This window comes from Ochotona princeps, chromosome 8 (assembly GCF_030435755.1).
Source record: "Ochotona princeps isolate mOchPri1 chromosome 8, mOchPri1.hap1, whole genome shotgun sequence".
In the NCBI taxonomy this organism is placed as follows: Eukaryota; Metazoa; Chordata; class Mammalia; order Lagomorpha; family Ochotonidae; genus Ochotona; species Ochotona princeps.
The window spans coordinates 50365903-50383148 of NC_080839.1; the positions used below are offsets into that span (position 1 = coordinate 50365903).

The following is a 17246-nucleotide window of genomic DNA, read 5'->3' on the forward strand; positions in this document are numbered from 1 at the left end:
AACACAAAGAAGCTTTATCTTCTTTGTAGTTCTGTTTCCATTTGAGGGGTATTGTTTTTCTTAGGATGAGCTTGCTGTTTTATCAACAGTCTCTGTGGCAAGGAGGCAGATCCTTAACTGCTTTCTCTCCTCCGGGGAGATTGTATAGGCCAGATTGTAGGGAGTAGTTCAATTTTAATAGTTTTTTGGACTCCCATATGAAATACCAGCTAAACCTCCAAGCTTTTGCTTTTAACATTCATTTCCATCTAACAGCCAGATTTATGGTGTTTGCTTCATTGCCTGTGAATAAGTCCTGTTTTTAAAAGGTTGGACACAACCTATGTCTTTGCCACTGTTTACTGTACAGTTCCGTACTCCTGCATGTTTTTGCCTGCCTTTGCTAGCTTTTTTTCTTTAAAGCCTTTGTACAAAAAATGTGTTGATCCTTATTCCTGAAAAAAGATTGAGAATGATACAGGATGTGTTGTAGGAACTGGGGAATGCAAATACTTTCTTCTTTATCATGTTTCACCAAGTGCTTTTTTTTAAAATTGCCTAATTGTTTTCATCAGTATTCTTTTTTTAAATTCCAAAGCATGCACTTACGTCCTTAACTTTTCCAAAAGACAGGATTCCTAAGACAAAATGAAGTTTGATTCAAATAAATGTTTTTCTAGGATTTTTTCTAGGTTCAAAGATTTCAAAAATGGCCAAAGAGCTAGATCCCGTATATTATTATCAAGGTTAAATGTGGAATGTATAGACAAAGGGAAACTGCAGAGTAGTGCCCAAATCTACATACAGCTTAGCACAAGTGAAGTAAGTGTGATGGGTTGGTGAGAGGCACCTGTGACAGCTGTGAGATCAATTTTTTGAGTGATTTTTGAGTTTTTCTTTGCAGTATTCTTTATTACCTTGTTGTTCCTCGACATGGAAGTTGTGCTAAGATGATTTTAATGAAACTTTTCAAGTGAAACAGAATGCTTCCAGGTAGGCATTTTCATTCAGTGGCTTTCTGCTGTCACTTGCTTTGTTCCAGGGCCTCACTGGGTTCTCTGGACAGAGAAGTGGTGTGGTGGTGGAGCTCAGAGTCTTTCTCCTGGAACCCTGTTGTGTGTCTTCAGGAGACAGGGAAAGCTATACACTCTGCCCTTGTGTCATGTGTAATCTGGTGGGAGAAGTAAGTAAGTGAACAGGAAATTTCATGTATGACCTGCTGCAGGCACTGTGATAGGGCAAGCACAGGTATTAGTGTGGAGCCAAGGACAGGCATCTAACCCAGCAGGATCAGGCCAGGAACAGCCAAGACAGGATCCCAAATTTTGAAAATGGGTTAAAAACAATGTGTGTTATTTTGTGTTTTTTCTTTGTGCTGTTTTTTAAGTCTTGAATTCAATAGAATTTAGTGGTATATTTACACGGTGTTAGGATCCAGTTTTGTTTGTTAAATCAGGTATCATGGCACCTTTCTCCAACCTCTACAGGATCAGCTCTTACACAGATCGAATTTTCGTCTTTGTGTATGGTTTGTTCTCGTGCTGTCTATTGTAGTTTACTGCCTTATTTGTCCCCGCTGTATCTTCATTACTAAAATGTTAGCATGTTCAAGCTGTTGGTTGACTGAGTCCTCTAATCTTGTTCTTCAGGATTATTTTTGATGCTCTTGCTCTTACCCTTTGTTCTGTCTGCATACATTTTCACATCTACTGAGGTCACATGCACATTATTTTAATTGAAATTTCATTGCATTTCAAGCAATTTCTGGAAATTGATCGAGTCTTCTAATCAATGATCATGGTATATATCTCCTATTTAAGTCATATCTTACTACATCTCTGTTAAAATATGATAGATAAGGGCTGCCCCTGTGGTATAGCAGCATACCATATAGGTGCTGGTTCTAATCCTGACTGTTTCACTTCCAATACAGCTTCCCACTAATGCTTCTGGGAAAGAAGAGGAAGATGGCTCAAGTGCTTGAGACCCTGCACACATGTAGGAGATCCTTAAACAGTAAAAGCAGCAGCTGGCTCTTACTTTAGACCAGCTCAGCTGTGGCCATTGCATTTGAGGGGCAAACAAGCAAATGGAAGATCTTAGTGGTTGGAGGATTCTTTCTTCCTCTCTCTTTCTGTAACTCTACCTTTTGAACAAATGAATAATTAAACCTTTTTTTAAAAAAAGTTAACAAAAATATGATAGATTTTGCTGGTGCTGTGGCACAGAGAGTTAAAATATCACCTGCAACATTGACACCCCTAGTCAGAGCACTGGTTTGAGTCCCTCCTAGATGTTCTGGATCAGAACCAGCTTCCTGCTAATGAGCCTGTAAAAAGCAGCATAGGATGGCCTTCGTACCTCAATCCTGGCCTCATCCGAGAGACCCAGGTGGAGTTCCAAGCTCATGGTCTCAGCCTCAGCGGCATTGTGGCCTCTGGGGAGGGAACCAGCAGATGGAAGATCTCCATCTCCCACTTGTCTCTCCCTCTCTCTCTGTCACTCTGCTTTTCAAATAATTAAAAGGTGGACTTTCCAAAATAAGTTTTAGAGTATATGTCAATGTAGAAAAAAAAGTTTGACCTTTATTTCATACCATCATGAAAATTAATTTGAGCTGGATTGTAGACCTCACATAAGAGCAAAAATTAGGGCCCGGCATAATGGCTCATTGACTGAATCCTCTCCTGGTACACGCCAGGATCCAATATGGACACCAGTTGTATCCTGGCTGCTCCACTTCCCATCCAGCTCCCTGCTTGTGGCCTGGGAAAGCAGTGGAGGACAGCCCAAAGCCTCGGGACCCTGCACCCTCGTGGGAGACTTGGAAGAAGCCGCTGGCTTATGGTTTTGAATCAGCTCAGCTCCAACTGTTGTGGCCACTTGGGGAGTGAACCAGTGAATGAAAAATCTTTCTCTCTGTATTTCCTCTCTCTGTAAAAATCTGCCTTTCCAGTAAAAATAAATAAATCTTAAAGGAAAAAAGAGCAGAATTTACAGAATGCATAGAATATCTTTGTGACTTTGAAGTAAGCAGAAATTTCTTATGCCACAAAAAGACTTATAAAAGAAAAAAAAATTAATAAATTATAGAACTTCATAAAAATTAAAGACATCTACTCATTCAAAGACATTCCTCTCTTACCCCCAAATAAATAAATGGAAATCATGGTGACTGTATCGACAGTTAAGATAATACTTAAGACTTCTGCATCCCATATTGTAGTGTCCAAGTTTGAGTTCCAGTTCCAGGTCCCAATTCCAGCTTTGTGCTAATGCATACCCTGAGAAGCTGCAGGTGATGGCTCAAGTAGCTAAGTTCCTGCCGCCCATTCCAGAGACCTGCATTGAATTCCCAGTTCCTGGCTTTGTCCTGGCCTAGCCCTAGCTGTTTGGACTTAGAAAGTGAAATAGAGTTTGTCTCACTTTCTCTGGTTTTCTGACTTTCAAATAAAATAAAAATCTTGAAAAATTACTTCGGAGAATATGTATGCTATGAGATATATATATATATGTGAGAGTATTTGTATATCTATACAAAACATAAATTTATACACACACACACAAGCATAAGGAAAAAGGCAACTTATTTAAAATAAAAAACTCTTGACTAGTTACTTCACAAAAGACCTTATCAGTAATACAAGAACATGAGAAATGCTTATTACTTGCCAAAGAATGCAAATCATGGTCACAGGGAGCTATTACTGCCTACCTACCAAGGATGGCTGCAGTGGAAAAGGAAAAAAGAAAAAAAAAAAAGATAAAAGCAAATGTTGGAAAGGTTCTAGAACCACCAGAACTCTCACTTGTCATTGGGAATATAAGATGTTTTAACCATTTTGTCCATTTTCGAAAGGGTTAAATGTATTGCAGCTTTATTCTCAGATTTTAATCCAAGAGAAGTGACCAAGTATATCCACAAAAATCTTTATACAAGAATGTTCATAACAGCTTTGTTCATGACAGCCAAAAATGGTAAGAGCCCATTGTCTGTCAGGAGAATGAATAAGCAAACTTAAATATTCATACATTGGAACATTGCTAAAGAGAAAAACAACCTATTGATATGCCAAGTAACGTGGATAAATCTCATAAACTTTATGCTGAGTGAAGAAACCCAGACCCAAAAAATTATGTCATATATTCTTATATTTCTATGAAATTCTAGACTAGACAAAACCAAACTGTGGTGATACAAATTAAGTCTGTGGTTGCTTTGGTGGGTCTGGATTTAGCTGGGAAGGGGCACAGGAAACATGGGAAATTTTGTGAGTCTTCATAGGGATATTAATTACATGAATGGATGCTGTACACTCTTAGGATCTGAGGGTTTTGGTTTTTTTTTTTTAACAAATAATTATATTCTCTGCCTTCATTAATAGGAGCATGCATCTAGAGCTTATTCAGCCAGGCAGGTTAGGGAATATTTATGCTACTTCTTCTAAGTAATGCTTAAAATAGTTCTGCTGACAAAATATTTCCTCACTGCTGTGTTCAGATTGAACGTTCTGGTCATTTGTGTGGTCAGAGGACCTATTTTTAGAGTTGGCAGAGTTCAAAAGTAGTTTTGGGGTCCCGGCACAGTAGCCGAGTGACTGAAGTCCTCACTTTGAATGCACCGGGAATTCCTTACAGGCACCGGTTCTAATCCTGGTATCCTGGCTTCCCATCCAGCTCTCTGCTGTGGCCTGGGAAAGTGGTGGAGGACAGACCAAAGCCTTGAGACCCTGCACCCATGTGGGAGACCTAGAAAAAGCTCCTGGCTCCTGGCTTCAGATTGCTTCAACTCCAGCCATTGTGGCCGATTGGGGAGTGAATCAGCGGATGTCAGATCTTCTTCCTCTTTGTCTCTCCTCTGTATATCTTTCCAATAGAAATAAATAAATCCTTTTTAAAAAGTAGTTTTTATACAGATGGAAAACTTACAGTGTTGATGGCAGTTGGATCTCTACAACTTAACGGGCCAAGTGTGTGCTTTTCATGCCTATACTCCAGACCACAGGTTCCTGGTCAGAGGCTATTTTGTACCACAGGCTACAGTTGTCAGTGTCTGAAGGTATTTTGATTGTCATGGTTAGGTGAAGGTGTGATGGGTGAAGACTGAGAAACCTTTTTGTGGATCTGCCCGTAGCTCTGAGGTTGAGTCGGTCTCAGATGTTGACTCTACTCATAGTCCAAATCAGTTGTGCAAACTTGATGTTTTCACAGATTATTTCTTCCCTGACAGAATTGAATATCAAATATCTTTCCACCTACATAATATTAATTTCAAGATAAACATCCATGCATTCATTATACTTCCTAAATCAAAATTATATATAAGAATTCTGCTGTTAAATTCTTAATACACTGTAGGTTATCTCCCTGTATAACAAAGTCCTTATTAACAGATCAGAAGAACTACGTAATAGTCATGTATTTTTTTTTTCCTTCTCTCTGCAGAATGACAGGGACGCAGTTTTTCTCTCGCTTCCCAGAACTCTTTCCTTTTCTTCTCAATCAGTTGAAAACTGTGGCCAATATGGCAGACAGGTAAGACAAGAACGGGGCGGAGTGACTGAAATCACAGATGTGACTTTAGTAATTGTAACTTTCCTTGTTAGGTAACAGATTTCAATCACTTACTTTCTTATAATACATATAGTGTTTTTTTTTTTAAAATGATGCCTTTTCAGAGTTGCATCCTTGGCTGTCTCTCAATGATAGATTTTTTTTACCTGAAAAATTATGCAGAGTCTATTTTTATATGTCATCTTTTAAAATATTTTTGTTATGGATTGATTTTTTTTTATCAAATTTAATCCTGTTTTCAGTGTTATAGGAACTAACTTCTTAAAAACACATGATGTTTTCTTCTAAGAATTATTTTTCTTCCTCTTGTTTTTTAAATTCTGTGTGTTTATATATTGAGTTTGCGTAATGCACACCTGCCATTTTTCATTACCAGCTCATAGTTTGCCATTGTGAAACTGTAGTGATTAGCTGACTAATCTGGTCACCTGCGATAAGAAATGGTACTGGTTCTCCTGAACAAAAATGAGCAGTGACCTTGGAAATGAAATTCTAGAACGCAAAGCCACTAAGAAGGCCCCCAGTCTTACCATTGTCCTTTGAATCACATTCTTTTGCTGGTAGTTGGATTGTTCATGTGGACATCTTACAATGTAAGGTTTGTAGTCTCCTCGTGATATTTGCCGTTATTATGCATGTGTACTTATTATCTGTAATGGAAAAATAAAATGACATCAGTGCATTTTGCTTCAATTTATAATACTTGTTTCTTACATTAGTAGTTTGTTTACACAAACTTTCCTGGCCATAGTAAGTGACTGTCTGTTGATGCTTTCTTTAAATACATTTGGAAGTTGGAAAGTTTCTCATTTCAAACTCTGAGGTAGACTTCCCACCCCTCTGCTGTATGAACAACTCTAATCAAAACTGCAAACTCTGTGTAAGCGTTCATGGGCTTTGAGAAGGGAATCCTGCACAAAAGCCAGTCTCCAGCATTGCAGTTGTTTTTTCTTATTATTCAGTTAGGAAAATTTGCGGCAAATACAAAACAAACAAACAAACAAACCAAAACTGAAGAAAAGAAGACTGGCCCTTTGTAGTCTCCATATATGTAATTACTGAATGAGAAAATGTGTTTGAAGATAGTGTCTCACTTCTTAGGTTTTAAATCTTCTGTGTATTAATTGATTTGCAGTGATGCGGGAGAGCCGGACCGTCATCCAAGCATGTTTCTCTTACTTTTGGTGTTGGAGAGACTCTACCCATCCCCCATGGATGGCACCTCTTCTGCCCTGAGCCTGGCGCCTTTTGTTCCCTTCATTATGAGGTAGTATTGCCTGCTGCATGGAAACGTCAGGCAAACATGGGAGCTTTGCGGGAATGTTTTCTCTTGTTCTTATTTCAGAAATGACCACGGTGGATATTTTTATGTTTAACTTTGAGAGGGGTCCTGTGGGTGGAGCGGTCTGGGGCTCACTGCCATTGTTTCCAGCTGGTTTGCAGTGTTTCAGCAGAAGGTGCTTATATCATGGTACAGGAGCTCATTAGAACCTGCTTAAGTCATGTTTTCCTTGGAGCCCTGCCTACTAATGGGCGTGTGGTGTTGATAGGAGATACCCCCTTTGAAAAATATAGCCTGAGTGTTTGCTTTACCCCTGTGTTGAGCCTGGTCGGCAAGGGGCGGGCTTGGGTCCAGGGTATATCCCCTGTCCAGGAATTTTAGAGGCCGTCAAGATGTCTGGTTTCTTCACTTGGGGGAGCCTGCAAAGAGGTCCTGGTGTAGTATTTAGATGGCAGTGCCCTGTGGCACAGTTCCTCCTCATCTTTTGCAAGTGTAAGTTACCTGAAATAGAGCCAGGAAGATAGAATATGCATGAACCAAAGTGGGGCCAGGCCTTTCTGCTTCTACAGCTGTTTTGCCACTTGCTCCGATACATTCTTTTGATGCATCAGCCATCTTCTGATTACCTTTGTTCTCAGTTTCGATCAAAGTAAGGCCTCCAAAACGTGTTAACATTTCCTTTTGAAACGTTTCAAAAGCCTGTCATATTACCTTTCTGCTTACTGCTTGACAAACAGCATCTTCATTTTTATGTGTCTACTGAAAAATTTAATGGACTTGAAGTAGAAGGATAAGAACACTGAACTCAAGGAACTCTGTTATTTATGTGGTATCCTGGTTTCCACTTCCTGGTTTCACAGAGCTGACTTGTGCATTTTAATGTGAGAAACCAGCAGACATGAGATTCTGGTTTGTGATTGCTGTGGCCGTTTGTTTGCACCAAGCCCTGGCTGCAGCTGTGTTATCTGGGATCACAGGTGACTCACTCAAACTGGTGTTTGTTTCCTGATTTGCAGTCACCAGTCTCCATCACCCAAGCACTTGGTGAATCGTTTTAGGAATCTGGATGGTGCACTTGTAGAGACCTTACCAAGTGTTCCTTTGCGAATACCTTGGGGGAAAAACAAAAACCTAATATCTGTTTTCAGAAAGTGGATGCAAGAGAGAAATCCACATGCACAGAATCACAGGGCCTTCTGGAAACAAGACATGCTGCAGAACCTTGTCATCTTGGTGGAGAACATTCAATTTGTGGGAGCCTTCTACTAATCAATCTGTTATTTGTTACATCCTAGTAACCAGAAGTTACTACATCAGAATAGCCTTCCTGTTATTTAATTAGCTTACATGTAATGATAATGCTTGTATTATTATTTTTAAAACACCCATTATATATAATGATTGCATTAATAGAGAAAATTGAAATTTTGCTTTGAAACCAGTGTATTTAGTGCATCGTATTATAACGTAAAAATTACAGAATGAGAATTTTGTGATCATCATGCGCTTTCAGTAAAAATGCTGTGGTCAGTAAGTTACTTGCTACCCAAATTACAATTCATGGAGCATTACCAACAGAAGTGCCCCCATTGATTCCTCGGTTAGAGAAGGTAGACTTGAATTTATGGAGTGGCCATGTGTGTTATGTAACAGTGTTTCCTCAAACACTAAAATGCAGACATATCGCCAGGGATCTTACTGATTTTGATTCATTGGGTATGGGCTTGGGTCTGAGAATCAGCCTGTTTTCTTTTTTGTTTGTTCGTTTCTTATTTATTTTAAAACCAAATTTAGTTGAACCAGTCATTCTTGTGGGCATAACTTTAGGAATATTTTTTTCAGTTCTAAAAAATTATCTGAAAGTATGGAAATGTAAAAAAGCAAAATAAGGTTAAAGCAACTCACTCCTGAAGTAACTGTTGCTGGCATCCTTCCAGCCTTTTGTCTTTGAACTTTACAGACTTGAGGTAGAGATCATTTCCTTGCCTTAATTCTTATTTCAAGTGTATTTTATTCTTCAGGTTATTGAAAACTCTTCAGATTTGACAGGCATGTTTCATCATGTTACATCATGTTTTTTATACATCATGTTTTCAAACTCCCCCAGTGAGTTTGAATATTTTACTCAAATAGTTACATATTTGTGTGTGTGTGTGTGTGTGTATGCTCACGTGTCTCATTCTTGTCTGTCTTCATTCTTCCATTAACATCTCCAGAGCTCCAGGACATTACTAACTAAAAGTGTTCCCAAAACATTAACCCTCCTTAGTACATGTGGTAATTTGACATTGAAAATTTTCTTTTTTTTTCTCTTTTATCTTTAAGATTTACTTATTTTTATTGAAAAGTCAGATTTATAGAGAGAAGGAGAGAAAGATCTTACATCCGTCGGTCCTCTCCCCAAGTGGCTACAACAGCTGGAACTGAGCCATTCTGAAGCCAGGAGCCAGGAGCTTCTTCCAGGTCTCCCATGCAGATGCAGGGTCCCAAGGTCTTGGGCCATCCTGCATTGCTTTCTCAGGCCACAAGCAGGGAGCTGGATGGGAAGTAGAGCAGCTGGGACATGAACCAGCACCCATATTGAATCCTGGCGCATGCAAGTTGAGGACTTTAGCCACTACGCTACCACATAGGGCCCCCAAATTTTTCTTATTGATCTTTTTTCGTCCCTTTGCTACTTAACTTAAGCTTTTAATTAGCTTAGTTATTTGTTGTACTATGTCTTTTGACAGTTTATTATATAGTAAAGAAATCTATCAACTTTATGATGTATTTGCTAATTACTTACAGAAAATAATATATGTTTCATGTTCACCCATTTTTTTTATTTATTCATTTTTTAAATTTTTTTGTTTTGTTGGAAAGTCAGATATACAGAGAGGAGGAGAGACAGAGAGGAAGATCTTCCGTCCGATGATTCACTCCCCAAGTGGCCGCAACGGCCAGTGCTGTGCCAAAAGAAGCCAGGAGCCAGGAACCTCTTCCAGGTCTCCCACGCGGGTACAGGGTCCCAAGGCTTTGGGCCGTCCTCGACTGCTTTCCCAGGCCACAAGCAAGGAGCTGGATGGGAAGTGGAACCACCGGGACTAGAACCGGCGCCCATATGGGATCCTGGTGCGTTCAAGGCGAGGACTTTTAGCCGCTAGGCCATGGCGCCGGGCCCCAGTGTTCATCCATTTTTATTAAAGTCAATATTCCAAGTCCTTCCAAGCATATATTTCACTTTGCTTTTTTGTATTGCACTAAAATTAATTTTAGAATGTCAGTTTTTAAAATATTTATTTAGAAAGGGAAGACAGATTTACAGAGAGGAGAGACAAAGAGAAAAATCTTCTATCCAGGATGTGGTCTCTCCTCTTATCTCTCCCCTCCCCGCAGATACAGGAAGGAAAAAAGAGAATGTCAAAACAATGTTCTCACCCACTTTCCCCAATCCTTGTCTCTTCACATCCTAATCAAATATGTAAAAATTATCAAAAAATAAAATCTATACAGTTAAAAAAAGATCTTCAGTCCACTAGTTTGCTTCCTGAATGGCCGCAACAGCCAGAGCTTAATCAGCCCTAAACCAGGAGGCAGGGTTTTAATCCTGTTCTCCCACGTGGATGCAGGGTGTCAAGGCTTTGGGTCATCCTCTATTGCTTTTCCAGGCCACAAACAGAAAGCTGGATGGGAAGTGGAACAGCCAGGACATGAACCAGCACCCATATGGGTTGCCAACACCTGGAGGTGGATGATTAGCCAGTTGAGCCATTGCGCCAGCCCCTAAAATTGTAATTCCTTAATTCTCTAAAATGTCTTTTGGTTTGATGAGTGAAATAACATGAAATAACCTGTCATTTAGTAGAATGTTCGTTTCAGTCTTCCATGCCAATGCTTCTAAGCCGTAGGCTATACTTTGAGCAGCAAGATGAAGTTTGGGAATCTATATATACCATCAGAACCCTCCACTCCCACCCATACCTTTGCTTCTTTCTCTCTCTCTCTCTCTCTCTCTCTCACACACACACACACACACACACACAAAGACACGTACAGATGGTCTTTATAAATTTGACAGTACTAAGATCTTCCTTATAAACTCCTTAAATGAACAGTCTACTAAATGATAGGTTATTTCACTCAGAGAAGAGGTGCCATCGTCCTCATTTTTTCATCTAGGAAACAGGTTCATAGAGCAAGCTAGTTACAGAAATAGAATATGAACCCAAGAGTACAGCGCTTATTAAGACTGTTGGCTATGTTCTTATAACAAAATAGCCAGCACTCTTTTATGTAGCCAAAAACTTAAGCTGCACTGAATGGGCCAATAGACCCTGAAATGCTTGCCACTGTGAGACAAGACAAGCTTGTGTGAATGGTCAGTGCATAGCAGAGGTGGGGACTGCTCTTTAACTTTGCTTTTCCATTACTAGAGCCAGATGATTGGATTGAAAGACACACACTTAGGAAACAATTGGCCAGGCTAACAGTGGGGATCCTTCACCAGAAACAGAGAGGAACTAGCTCTTCCATCTTGACCATCTACTGCTGGGAAGTGGAACATTTAGAAAGTTTTGGGTTTCATAAACGTATAATAGGGATAACCACAGCTACTCCAAATTTTTTTTTTCTGGGAAGATGAGCTGTGAATGAATTTTTGTTATAAGAGAAATGGATAAACCTGCAAACATTATGCATAAATAAAGTAAAAATTTCATCATAAAACCATAATTCTAGGTAATACTTATGGTTCTAGTCATGAAGAAGACTAGATTTGGCAGTAACTGAAGAGGTGAATGTATGCACAGTGGATACATGGTGTGCTGTTTCTGTAGCATTTTTAAGAGTAAGCTGTTTCTGTAGCATTGAAAGAGTCTAGTCTACAGATACTCAGTTTATCTAAGTAGAAAATGGTCAGCTGGTGGGGTTAGTGGAAGGGTGCCCTGACCATGCTGAAGTGAACTGTGCAATGATTAGAAGAAAGGCTCCAACAAATAGAATTTTATTTTCCTTTGATTGTATACTTGCCTACTCGCTGCTTCCTCTCTGTAAGGTATTTGTAACTGTTACTTGTATTCTTACACTTTATGACACTTTTAAGAATATATCCAAGCTGGCCCGACGCCATGGCCTAGTGGCTAAAGTCCTCACCTTGCACGCACCGGGATCCCATATGGGCACCAGTTCTAATCCCGGTGGCTCCACTTCCCATCCAGCTCCCTGCTTGTGGCCTGGGAAAGCAGCCAAGGATGGCCCAAAGCCTTGGGACCCTGCATCCGCGTGGGAGACCTGGAAGAAGTTCCTGGCTCCTGGCTTCTTTTGGCACAGCACTGACCCATTGCGGCCACTTGGGGAGTGAATCATCGGACAAAAGATCTTCCTCTCTGTCTCTCCTCCTCTCTGTATATCTGACTTGTAATGAAAATAAAATAAGTCTTAAAAAAAAAGAATATATCTTAGCTTATTTCTCTGTTGCTTTTCTTTGTTGACTTGATCTTAGGAGGTAACCGATTTGGACTTTCCAATGTCATATGTTTATCTAGCTATGACTGTTGCATCATCTTGAAATACAAGTAATGTTATCCCAACATCTTGTTTGCAAACTTAAAAGAAAAAATTCCCTTGTGTTTGACTTGTCTGATGCTGTGCTGTGTGCAGATATCGCACCCATGTGCATATGAGTATGAATCCTGCAATTTCAGACCCTTCGTCTTTCAGCTCAAATACCACAAAGCAAAGTAATGAATGATGTTTCACAAGGCACCCTGACCTGCTTTCTAAGTGCAGCTCGCCAGTGCCCACTTGCTGAATTTTCAGGAGACTCCAAAGTCACTTCAGAGACCCAATTCTCTGGCCCTGCACCTTTGAATTTCTTTTTACTAGAGACTTTCAAATTTCAACTGAAAAGCCACAGGTAGGCAAGATGCCCCAAACCTAAGACCGTGGTGTCCAAGGCTGAGGCTCTGCCACTTTCTCACCAGCCGTGACGCTTGGGCTTGGGGAAGGTTCTTCCCCGTCACTGTAGCAGTGTCCTTGCCAGGAGTAAGGGGACCAAGTAAGAAAGCACCTTCTGTTGTTGACAGCTGAGCCCTTCACAGCTGACCAGTATCTAAGGGGAAAAAATCCCTATGGCGCCTTTTCTTTGCTTTTCAGAGAGCCTTTAAAAAGGATCCCTCTTATCTGGTGTTAAGCACCTCTTCCCCACTCCTGCCTTTTAAACTTATTTTCCTAGCAAATGCTTTGCAGTATGCACACCCCTTCCCATCCATGCTAGTCATTATTCTCTTTATACAATTTTTCTGTAAAAGCTCCTTGTCTTTTCTAACAAATATTGAAGAGTTGTGCTTCAGTAAGCTCATAGTGGTAGAAATCACCCATAGAGACCCAAGCTAGGGAAACTTTTTTAGGTTAATATGTTCAACAAAGAATTGGGAAATATACATCTTACATATTTTGAAAATACTTGACGAAATCTTTGGGTTATCCCATTGTTTAAAAAAAAGAAAGAAAGGAGTATCAGTGCAAAACCAATTAATTGGTTCTTTTCATGTATGACATTGAGGAAGAATATCCACACTGTTTTCTTTCCATTGAGCATTACATAATTTAGGCCTTACCGCTTTGCTCCTTCACCAGGTTTGAAGTTGAGCAAGCTTTCTACTTCATGGTGTGGGGTTGAGGTTTTGATGTAAACAAAGTGGTTGGTTTCTACTTTCACTGGTGATTGTTAAGACCAGAAAGGCTCCCCCCAGGCCACACCTTAGGGTTTCTTCTAGACAAGTAGGGGGACTACCTAAATAGATCAGTGGGGCCTGGAGCAGTTAAAAACCTGAGGAGAACAAAAACCTCCCTCCGCCTCCCTCTGTGCCTGGGTTCCTCATCACCTTCCCTCCTTTGCAGGCCTAAAGCATTTGTTCGTTAAGCCACTTTTCTTGCTGTTCACGCCTACTGTCCCATACTGGTAATGCTCAATGCTATGGTCTTAATGAATCTTGAATCTTCCTTATGGATTGATTTGTTTCTTTTTTATTCCTTCTCTAACTACCCCAGATTTGGGTACCTTGTGAGACTGAATAATGTAAAAAGGAAGCTGATTTGGAGTTTGAGACTTTTGTGTCTAATCAAGTTGTGTGTCATGAAATATTCAAGGGACTTCTAGCCCTGCAATATTAGAGCCACATTTTGTATCCCTCGGGTTACATGTTATGTAGAAAAGCAGCTCAGCCGCGTTTTGTGTCTTACTGGTCTTTGAGCAGTCTCATGTCCTTGTATGAGCTCTGACCTCGAATTCTCTGATCCTCTGTTTCTTTTTTTGTCAAATTAAGATGTTAGACTGGATATTTCCAATGTCTTCTCTGGCTGCAAGGGTCTGTGACCCAAGTTGTTTCTGAACTGTTAACTCTTCTCTGGCTCCTCCAAGTCAGCCCTTGTGGGACACCCTGCAGTACCATGCTGTGGGCTTTAGACCAGAGCCGAAGAAGAGCCTAACTTGATAGGAAAGATGAGCAGAGTGGGATCATTTTTCTGTTCAAAGGTATGAAATTATGAAGAAGCCAATGCATGTGGGGAAAATCTCCCTGATAAAGGTAGTATGAATAGAGGACCTTTGTAGGAAGACCCCATGTGTTTAAGCCTGTAAGTCTCTAAAAGGGGCTAATTTTGATTTCAGTTAACAGATAGGAGCTCTTTGCATTGTTTGCTAAGAGGCCAGGGAAAGGAATGGGTTAATAGGATAATGGTGCTAGAGAGTGAGCAGACTCTTAGAGCTCCTGCTTTGGTGTTTTTCTGCCAGTAAACTGGTAGGAAGGCCCCAGAGCCAGAGAGAGCACCAGGTCCTGTGAATGGGCACATCCTGGGAGTTAGGTAAATGAAAGCCTTGAAAACAAGTCAGTCATTGTAATGGAAATGTGGGATAGGCATGCTGTACCAGGAGCTTACAGAACGATTTTCCAAAAAAAAGGAAAGGCATATTTTATTATTGACCCACAGTTGTGTTGGTGTTGAGTTAGACTGGATCAGTAATTGTATCCCTTGCAGGTGCTTTGCTCTTTATTTGCTGAGAACTAGTTAGGATTCTCTGAGAATAAGTCAGACCTGAGTCAGCTCATTGTTTTGGTGGGATTAGTAGGGTGGTAAATGAAGACAATGAGCATTATTTAGTGTTTGAGCTACTCACTCTGTGGAAGACAACCTAGATTACATGTTTATCAGATTTGTGTATATTGTAAATATAATAGGTAAGAGAATCAAAATTCAAAGCAGTCTTCAACCATGGGAGTGATGAATACAACTGCAGGCATGTGGCCATTGCCTGTGTGTGGCTGCAACGGAAAGGGCTGAGCCCGAGGAGCTCCATGCCAAGAACCTCAGTTTCCTTTGTGATGTGTACTGATGCAGGGCAAACGATTGAATGTCATGTTTTTCTTGTGTGTGTGTGTGTGTGTCTGATATCTTTAATTGAAAACTAAAATTCAAAACACCTCTAGAAGACCAGGTAACATCTAATAGAGATATATATCATTCTGTTTTAAGAAAGTCAATGATATGTTCATACCAAAAAGGAAATCTGGCTTCATTGTGGTTTATATGGAAAACATAAATCACAGACAGTGGGATTTCCTAGTGAATCATGGGAAAGCAGCATGCTATTGTTGCTGCCTCCTGAGGGTCCTCCTGAACTCGGCTGGTTGGACTAAGCCCACATTATTCTGTTTTGGGTCCTCCATTTTTGGAGATAAACTAATATTTATCCTGGGAGCAGGGGGAAGTGGTGACCATGAGGTGGAGGAAGTTGAACATCTGGAAAGAGTTAGGCTGGAGAAGACTTTGTTAGAGGCAACATGGTAATGGTCTTTACATAGTTGAGAGGCTGCCATGTGGCAGATAGCACACTATTTTCTCCTAATGAGGAAATAGAGATTTTAGCTTTTTAATTTAAGGAATTATTTTATGAAGATCACTATTCTCCATCAAAGAAATCAACAGATTTCCATATACTGTGAGTGGAAGTAATCAAAGAAAACTGATCATACATTGGGGTTATTTTCTAAAAGATCTCTGCAATGCCCCAGTCTGGAATGTCTTATTTCAGAATGGCTAAACAACTTAGCTGTGGATTCTCATTGTACAGTGAATGAAGTGATAAATCTGCTTCAGAGCCTGTGACATACACTTTTGTATTTTTGTATGAAGATTTCTCAGTCTCCTGTAGACAGGAGGTTGGGGGTGCCTTTTTGGACACGGTCCACAAGGTCATGGTGATCCGTTCCTAAATGGTACCACCCCCCAGCGATTAATTCATTTAAACTTAACTTCTAAGTAACTTCTATAACTTTGTTCTGGATAGTTCTGAAAACAATTTTTTGGCCTATGTGATGTTATGTCTGAAAAGCATTCCTTATTAATTTAATTATCTTTTTTTTTTTGTGGTTGCTATGTTTTTCTTCATTCCAGATGTTGGCTTAAACTGCATTTGTTTTCTGACAAGCATAGGGAACATTTGAGTCTCTGAGTAGTCAGAGATGCTTTTTTGGAGACTGATTGAACTAGATAACTCTTTGTTATCCAGTCTTCCCAAAGGAGCTTCTTTTAACAGAGGTGTCTGGAGAAAGAGTGTAGGAGTTGTCAGGCTTTGCTGGTTAGAAGTCACCTGAGAGTAGAGCTTTGCGGTGCTTAGCCTAGAACTTCCTCCCTTCTGGCCAGCCTTGAGCTCTGAAAACTCTACTCTGCCTGTGGTTACTACTAAACATGAAACTCCAAGAAGGGTTTCTCCCACTATCCTAATCTGCTAACAATAGCTGGGTAAAAGAAGGGACCTATTATCTCACCAATCTATGGGAAACTTGGTCCCTGGCCCATTGGTTTCAGTGCTAAGACTCTGACAGCAGGTCAGGCTGTGGGCAGGATTGTCAAAGTGCAGAGGGTCACTGCTCAGATGTCTTCTTTACCAATAGGTGCCACCCCCTCTTCTTTCACAAAATCCTTGCAATGACCACACTGTCATCTCCCCTGGGGCTATTTCTTCTAGTATGGAGCCATGCATTTCGAAATTGAGCCAGTGCAGCTCTTGTGGTGGCATGTTAGGCCTTACAAAGGGAGGACTTGGAACCAGACTAGAAGGTTGTTCTACAATGCCTGTGAGATCACAATGTGTAGGCAGGCACCTACTCTGCCTCCCTGGTTTACTGCGGCTCTCCTGAGCGTGGTGGTCATGGCCACCTCAGGTTCTGATTCCCACCCAAGGGTAACTGAGGTTCGGTGTGTGAAGTGATATCATGTTCATTGTATGGTGTGAATTTTTGCAAAGAGTTCTGGCATAGAAAGACACTCTGTCATCTGTCATGGATTTTTATCTCTCAGTTCCTAGAGAGGGGCCCAGCCAACCTCATCACTGGTGCCAGATCTCTAAGACCATTTTCTAAATATGTTT

The 17246-nt window shown here is 40.4% G+C and overlaps 1 protein-coding gene across 1 annotated transcript in view; it reads left to right on the top strand.

The window, feature by feature from the left end:
* Window positions 1-17246, top strand: part of THADA (THADA armadillo repeat containing) — a 332219-nt gene that overhangs the window by 131070 nt on the left and 183903 nt on the right. The window contains exons 26-27 of the mRNA XM_058668010.1: window positions 5425-5514; window positions 6689-6820. Of these exons, the coding sequence (XP_058523993.1) occupies window positions 5425-5514; window positions 6689-6820 (222 nt within the window). The remainder of the gene's footprint in view (window positions 1-5424; window positions 5515-6688; window positions 6821-17246) is intronic.